The sequence below is a fragment of the Ostrea edulis genome, chromosome 8, assembly GCF_947568905.1.
Source record: "Ostrea edulis chromosome 8, xbOstEdul1.1, whole genome shotgun sequence".
Classification (NCBI taxonomy): Eukaryota; Metazoa; Mollusca; class Bivalvia; order Ostreida; family Ostreidae; genus Ostrea; species Ostrea edulis.
This window is the reverse complement of record NC_079171.1, coordinates 26,200,982-26,209,656: the sequence shown is the minus strand read 5'-3', so window position 1 is coordinate 26,209,656 and position 8,675 is coordinate 26,200,982. Positions and strand designations below refer to the sequence as shown.

The 8,675-nt window shown below is 35.5% G+C and overlaps 1 protein-coding gene across 1 annotated transcript in view; it reads left to right on the top strand.

Moving 5' to 3' along the window:
* Positions 1-1,028: 1,028 nt before the first annotated feature.
* LOC130049643 (tissue-type plasminogen activator-like) overlaps positions 1,029-8,675 on the top strand; it is a 32,489-nt gene continuing 24,842 nt past the window's right edge. Inside the window, exon 1 of the mRNA XM_056147519.1 lies at positions 1,029-1,368. Within this exon, the coding sequence (XP_056003494.1) occupies positions 1,029-1,368 (340 nt within the window). The remainder of the gene's footprint in view (positions 1,369-8,675) is intronic.

Sequence of the window (8,675 nt, the reverse complement as noted above, 5' to 3'; positions counted from 1 at the left end):
TGCCTATAGGACTAAAGGGGTCGCCACAGGAAGACTCCGAATGGCGGATGTCATTCTCTGCAGCCGAATTAAAACTTGTACATAGTATGAATCACACACAGTTTATGTGCTATGCGTTGCTGAAAATATTTCTGAAAGAGGCATTAGATATTGCAGATGTAAATGGACAATCGTTACTTTGCTCATATTTTATGAAGACGACGTTATTTTGGGTCATTCAGAGCAACAGCAATTTCGAGTGGTCACCACCAAACTTACTGTCGGGATTCTGGATGTGTTTCAAAGGTTTATTAGCAAGCGTTCAGCGGGGTTATCTTCCCAATTTCTTCATTCCAGAAAACAACATGTTCCGGTCAAAAATACACGGTCATTCACAAGAGTTAGTATGCAGTCGTATGTATGAACTCAACAACATAGGAATTGCGTGTTTACTTCATTGCCCCTCTGTTCGAGATTTCTTTATGCAGGCAATACTTCACAGGGAGTATGTTGTAAGCACGGAAGACACCAACAGCATGTATATGGCTGAATTCGAAACTGTCAAGCAAATAGATATGATGCGTAAATTCGTTAGAAGCGTTTGTTCTACCTTGCGTATCTGTTTTCTTGTCAATAGAAGTTTAATGGAATTAACTAGTTATGTTACGGACTCGTCAACTGAAGGGTTGGCTTTAGAGGTATCCAGTTCAGATATTGTCAGATATATCGCAAATCACTTATTTAAATTTCCAGTCAACAACAGACTCAAATTAAGAATTTGTAGATCCTGCGAAGCACTCTTAAAACTTAGAGTTCGTTTTGGGTGTTTATCGGAGACAGTATACCTTGCCTTATTCTATTGCATATCAGGAGAGAATCAGAAGGCCCTTCCAATTTTAGAGACGTTGAGAAGAGACATCACACAGCCTTACGTCATTCATAATGACAGGGTGTACGTGCAGACGTTTATTAGTGGGATCTTGGGAGGACGATCATTCATGGGCATATTGAAAAAAGCAACTTTGACCATCCACATTTATGACGAAGAAATGATTATAAAAGAGCTAGAACCAGAACAAAGAGAAGCAAAGACAAATCATCTACAGATACCTCCATGTATCATGACGCTCATGCTGCTAATTGTATGTAACCATGGAAACTCACAAAAACAACAGGAAGTTCTTCACGAGTTGCACGACCTCCTACACGGTGACGACGGACGGTATGTTCGCAATCAGTTAAGAGACATATCATGGCAGATTCTGGGAATCTGTCAACAGATCTGTGGAGACCACCAGGGAGCTCTCCTGTCTTATCAGAAATCACTCCGACAAGAGCCATTCCATGAGATACAGGAGGCCACTAAAACGAGAATACAAGACGCTCGCAGTAGAATTTAGAGAATTAGTATTGATTGAAAACATAGTTAGGGGGAAAGGTCGGAACTGTATGTGTCCCACCACGTGACCCGTGACAATGATGTCATTATCTACTCAATACAAGACGCTCGCAATAGAATTTAGAGAATTGGTATTGATTGAAAACATAAATAGGGGGAAAGGTCGGAAATGTATGTATCCCACCACGTGACCCGTGACAATGATGTCATTATCTACTCAATACAAGACGCTCGCAATAGAGTTTAGAGAATTGGTATTGATTGAAAAGATAAATAGGGGGAAAGGTCGGAACTGTATGTATCCCACCACATGACCCGCGATAATGATGTCATCATAATGATCTTATTTCATCTTTACGCATTAAATCGTAAAATATATTTTGTGGGTTTTTTTAAACGTGTTTAGGTATATACAACTGTAGTAATCGTTCCATTGTTATACATATAACGTTGATACTGTTTTCATTGTGCTGCATTGATGATGCTCAATAAATTATGACTATACACATTATGTTTATTGTCCGGGGAGCCCGAGAAATGGCATACTGGATGCATAATAGATTATATGATTTGCTTGAAGGTTTTCACAATGAGAAAGTAGTTTCTTTGATTATTTGTTTGTTGTATACAGTTAAATAAACATATTGTTAAATTGATCAGCGTTGCTTATTTTGTTTTACGCAAACTTAGATTTCCTATGATCGTTTTACGTAAATTGGCTTTGTTTCCTTTAAGTGGACAAATTCGATATTCTATCGGTGTCGAAGGAAACTCGTCCGCTAAAAATGCGGGGTGACGCTTTTTCTTGTGAATGAATGGATTGACGTGCTGGTGTACAGTCTTGTCACAGTAGCGTACGCCAGTTATATTGCCCTCCACTATCACCAAAGGTTTTTTTTTTCCATGTGTTGTAATTCCATTCCAGGCCTGACCATAAACTGAGAATAGACTAAGTCTAAATTTCAAACTTTTGAAATAATTTCATAAACAAATAAAATTTTTAGTATATGTTTGCATTTGATGTTTTTATAAACCTGCAATTTTTTAAACATCTGTGCTAAATAAATCTTATTATATAAGCAATCAAAATTTTGACTTCAGTCTATTCTCAGTTTATTATATTGGGGCCAGTGCATAACGCTCCCTCTGCCGAATTGGCGGTGCTAAATAACGCAGGCATCAATGCAAAGCTCTCCGGCACGAGAGTAAGCCCGGACTCGACCGTCACTGTTGGTACCAGTTTGCTGATATCGTTTCCATAAAGCATTTACAGTATTGATATAAATTAGAAACGGCCTCGCCACATTATTTTGAGACACCCCAGCTTCTAGCATCCAAATCGCACGCAACCGACCATTTTCAATCACACAAGGAATCTCTTAATCAAAATGGTATTCCAAAACCCAGATGAATGTGTTTCTGTTTCAATACACTGAATAATGTCAATGAATGCAAAAAATTATAACAGATTACTATGCACGTGTCGCTTAGGCTAGAAACTCAGAAAAGCATGCTGTGGCTTTTAAGGCGAATCGAACGCGATAATTAACGAATTGAGTACACCGACACACGTTTAGCATATTAAGCTACGCCTTTAATAATAAAGAGAAATCAAAGAATACTTTATATGCTTTTATTTTTAACTAAGTATATACAGTTTCTGTGTTTTACAAGAATTGAAATTGATATACGCATAATTAGCTTAGACAATGTTTTAAATATCAGCCTAATTAGCTACGACAATGTTTTAAATATCGGGAGTGAAAATAATTTAAAATTGTAATTTAAAGTAGCTCTAACAATAAAGAAACAATTATGTTATAAATATAGCTTAAAAGTCACCCAAAAACACAAAATTAAAAGATAAGTAAAACTGTTGTAGAATATCAAATGGTAACTAAACAAGAGATGTTTGTAAAACACATATCCCCCCATGGTGCAAAATTGAAAAGGGTTATACACACACATCATTTAATTGAGAATAGTATCATCAATTCAAAATATTGAGCAGACAATATCTTCCTATGTCAAGAGTGGATTGACCATGAGACCTAAAAACCAATAGGGGTCATCAACTCCTGAAGATGTACCATTGTACCAAGTTAGTTGTCTGTCAAGCAAAGGGTTATCAATATATTGAACGGACAGTATATTCCTATGTCCAGCTTGACCTTTGACCATGTGACCTCAAAGTCATTAGTAGTAGTCTTCTGAATATGTACCAGTGTACCAATTTTGATATCTGTCAAGCAAAGGGTTCTCAAGATATTGAGCGGACAGTATATTCCTATGTCCAGTTTGACCCTTGACATTCGACCACGCGACCTCAAAATCAATAGGTGTCATCTTCTCCTGATGATGTACCAATGTGCCAAGTTTAATGTCTGTCAAGCAAAGAGTTCTCAATATATTAAGCAGACAGTATATTCTAATATCCAGTTTCACCCTTGACCTTTGACCATGTGATCTGAGAATCAAAAGGGGTCGTCTTCTCCTGAAGATGTACCAGTGTAACAAGTTTGATGTCTATCAAGCAAAGGGTTCTCAAGATATTGAGCAGACAGTATATTACTATGTCCAGTTTGACCCTTGACCTTTGACTATGTGACCTCAGAACCAATAGGTGTAATTTTTTCCTGATGATGTACCAGTGTACCAAGTTTGATGTCTGTCAAGAAAATGGTTCTCAAGATATTGAGCAGAAAGTATATTTCAATGTCCAGTTTGACCCTTGACCTTTAAACATGTGACCTCAAACTCAATAGGGGTTATTTTCTCCTAAAGATGTACCAGTGTACCAAGTTTGATGTCTGTCAAGCAAAGGCTTCTCAAGATATTGAACGGACAGTATATTCCCATCTCCAGTTTGACCCTTGACCTTTGACCATGTTATCTCAAAATCAAAATCTCAAAAAGGGTTCTCAAGATATTGAGCAGACAGTATATTCCAATGTCTAATTTGATCCTTGACCTTTGAACATGGGACCTCAAAATCAATAAGGGTTATTTTCTCCTGAAGATGTACCAGTGTACCAAGTTTTATTATGACATTTTCCCTCGATTCAACTATGACGTGACGCATTTTTTCATTATGACGTTATAAAGCACGAAGTGCACTGAGGTATTTCAAGTGAGTTATATCCCTTTTGTTGCAAACCTTACCTTAAGTCTTTTCATTATATGGATCAATTTTTGATTAATATTTTTCATTAGATAATTCAATGTAAAAGTAATTCCATAAGTTTAAAACATTTGGATTGCTGAAACTGTAACCGAAATATCTTCAGTACTATACTAGAGGGTCACAGATAGCATAGCTTGACAATTGGAGACAGACCTGTTTATACATGTACCTTGACAGATTAAGAATAGCGGGTAGCTGGACATTACCTGAGCACATGAAGCTGAGTTGACAGGTGTCAATTAGCATACTCTGGGACCAGAGATGACCAGTGTGCCTGTTATTGTTATGAAAACATCACCAATATAATTAACGGTGCAAAATAAGATTTGAAACCATTTAGGTAGTTCTAAGGAATTTGAACAGAAACTTTTACGTCTTCCCCAATCTAACAGAATCATTTACATTAGATATTTAATAATATTATGACTTGTAAATATACTATATGTATAAAATGATAGTATATGCGATGAATTACAGTATTTACCATAATTAATGACCACTTAAACATTCAAAATGACCATTAACACAGACTATGATCACCAAACAGTTTTCAATTGACCGATTTTAATCACTATTGACCAGTATTGACATTTGAACATAAATTTGTACACCATTTGTTATTTTCCTCCAATATCTTCAAATTAATTATCCAATATTCCCAATTTTCAAGAAATTGCATTTCCCAAACATGCAAAAATAGACTGACAATTAAATCCCTTTTAAAGAATGTAAAGGTGAGAAATGCAAGTTTCGTGATATTAGAGAGTTAGTAAAAAAAAGTTTTATAAACATTTGTTATTCATATTTAATGAAAGGTGAAGATAACGAAAAGTGATCAATCTCATAACTCCTATAAGCAATACAAAGTAGATAGTTGGGCAAACACGGGCCCCTGGACCCACCAGAGTTGGGACCAGGTGCCTAGGAGGAGTAAGCATCCCCTGTCGACCGGTCACACCCGCCGTGGGCCCTATATGTTAGAAAACATATCCAGAGGCTCTGGATGAAGTAAAATTACATTATTGTCTTCCCATACAAAAACTGATTTCTGTATAATGCTAAAGCTTAGATATATATTCATTAGAACCGAAATCTTTATTTTGATAAAATCTTCAACTTAATTTTATCAATGATTATGGTAAAAGGTACATCTAAAACTACCATAATTAATAGCACATTTTTACAGCAAAATAAAATTTTCAGATTCAAAGCTAATATTACTTTAATGGCAAATATATGATTTGAACATATGAACCGTTTCTAGCAAAAAAGACCCTTATCTTAGGATCCAACTTAAAAAAAAAACACCAAACACGTCATAATGAAAAAACGTGAAGTCATTTTTTACATACTTGTAAAGAAAACTTACAGGTCACGGTTACCAATCACGAGTTGCTTGTAACCTCACTAGACCTGAGTATCGTCAGTCATCTCATGATGCGATACATATCACGATACGGCCATGTGATACATTATGTATTACGATGCAGTAGTCAATAATTGAATAAACTGATTATCTTTACATATTGTTGTGTTTTTTACCTCCACAGTATTAGAATTTATAGAATGAACATCTCAACAACAGTGTACCATATCAACATTTGATTCTACCTTGTTTTCCGCCACTTTTAAATGTTAACATTTGTTAGGTCTTGCGTAGATTTTTAAAGTAAGTCAATACAAATGAACTTGTACCGTATCGCGATATATACCTGACGATGCGATACGCGTATCGTAAGCCCTTGCGATCAATATGATCGATGTATCGCTGTATCGTTAGTATTCGTTACACCTCTAGTTGGTTGTCATCTTTCATTGACTGCAATATTTTAATAATAATCAATATTGTTCTAATATTTTGAAGTATTGTTCTCTATGCAGGGTTGAAACTTGGCTAAAATGTCCAGGAGCCATGTGGGCTCTTGAAATGTTATTTCTGGGAGTCCATGTAACAAAACATGCCATCCCACATATAATGAAATATAATGCAAGAAATCCATGAGATATGTAAATTTTCATTTAAAAAATCTAGATCGCGAACACTCTTTGATATTGAAAATTAAAAAGAAAATCCCTTTTTTTTTCCTTCAATAAAACTTGTGTCATTTGATCTTGCTCCTAGTTTGTAGGTCCCAACATCTTCTCATAACGTTTTATGATCCCATTTCCGTATAAGTCCACACAACATAGCGTCGGATTTAAGGGGGGGGGGGGCGCAGCCAGCGCCCTCCCCCTTAAATTTTCAAATTTAGGGTAAATTGTGGTCTCTTGTTTAGAAAACGATAATGGAGCAATAATGTCTTCCACTCTCGGAGAAATAAATGACAAAATCTTTTGATTTATTGAATGACTTTTATTGGGAGAACTGACAGTTTTTTCAATAGCCCTTAAAATTTGCGTTATTTTATTAATTTCGCCTTATCAACAGTGACAGAAAATAGTAACAATGGAAGACGATATTTCAATCCCATAAAATCTGTAAAATCCAGGAGCTTCGCCCCCTGGACCCCACCAGGTCTTCCTGCTGGACCCACTGGGCCTCAAGGCGGCCCTTAGCCAGCCCCCTGCCTCTTAAAGTTTTTAATAAACGATTAATGTTATTGAGTTCATAATTCATTCATTTATGTAAAACTTATACGGTACCAATTTTGATGCACCTGATGTGCATTTCGACAAATAATGTTTCTTCAGTGATGCTCAACCGAAATGTTTGAAATCCAAAATAACAATGAAGTTTTATATGTGTAACATGATAAGATATTCACGTCAGCAACGCTCAACAAACAATTAATATACTCGTATTGTTCTTCATATCTTAAATAGACATCGTATGTGAAATCCCACTGATCTTTTGAAATGCAAAACGACACACAAGCTTGTGAGCATCAATAAGGTAGATCTATGACAAGGTGCAAATAACGAACAGTGATTGATCTCATAACTTTGGATATCATTGAATTAAGGTATGAAACACAAACGTTATTTTATCTAAACCAGATTGTTTCCTATTGAATTTGATCTTTGCAGTCGAAATTGAATACAAGGATGATACTTAATTCTGAGGTTAAAGATCAAAGCTATAAATAGTCTTCTTTAATGTCAGCATTTCGCAAATTCCATGGTCATTATAATTATCAAGATTTCCAATATCATAATTATCTAGTTTCCCAATACAACCTGTCGTTGGATCAAATGCTTTCTGACGTATTCCATACTAATCCTTAGACCGCTATTTACAATCATGAATTAAAGGAATGTACGAGTAGGAAAAGTAGTTATGAACAAGAGGACGAATTGTCCTCGCTTTGGAGCGAGTTGTCACTGGTGTGAGTTTTATGGACCTTGGAGCGAGTCGGGGCGGTCAAGGCATTCTCTGTGTTAGGCCTATTCTCGATTTTATATGATTTACAAAATTTATCACTGTTCGTTATATTCACCCTTTTTCTAAAAATAAATCTGTAAAATTGTACAATTTCAGTCTCATCGTCTCTTTTCTAGTCTAGATTTTGTCTGGCTACATTTACCCCATGTCTTTTCGGAGGAAAAAAAGTGTAACGCTTCAGAAGATTGCAAAATTGTATAGGATATTTGGAGGAACATTTTAAAAATGTGAATGATTGATTTATGATAATGCGATTTTTATTTAGACATTCTGGTGGACAGAGACAATTTTGTTAACATGTCCATATTTCACACGACACAAGGAATTATTTACTTTCCTTCCATGTAATGTAAGCATGAAGTATTAAACACAAGACACAGGGTTTGCAATATCCGAACTTATTTATTTTCCTTCCACATTATGTAGCATAAAATATTAAACATAAGACACAAGGTTTGTACTATTTGAAATTATTTATTTTCCTTTCATATAATGTAGATATAGAATGTTAAACACAAGACACAAGGTTTGTAATACCTACAATTACTTAGTCTTCTTCCATTTCACGTAATCATTAACATATCAAACACAAAATCTACCAAAGAGTGACTAGAGTTCCTATCGTTGTAGTCACGTGGTATTGATCTCTAAACAAAATAATTCCCTTACAACACATAATAAAATATTATCGTCTTGAAATCGCTATCTTTCATAATTAGATGATACAGACG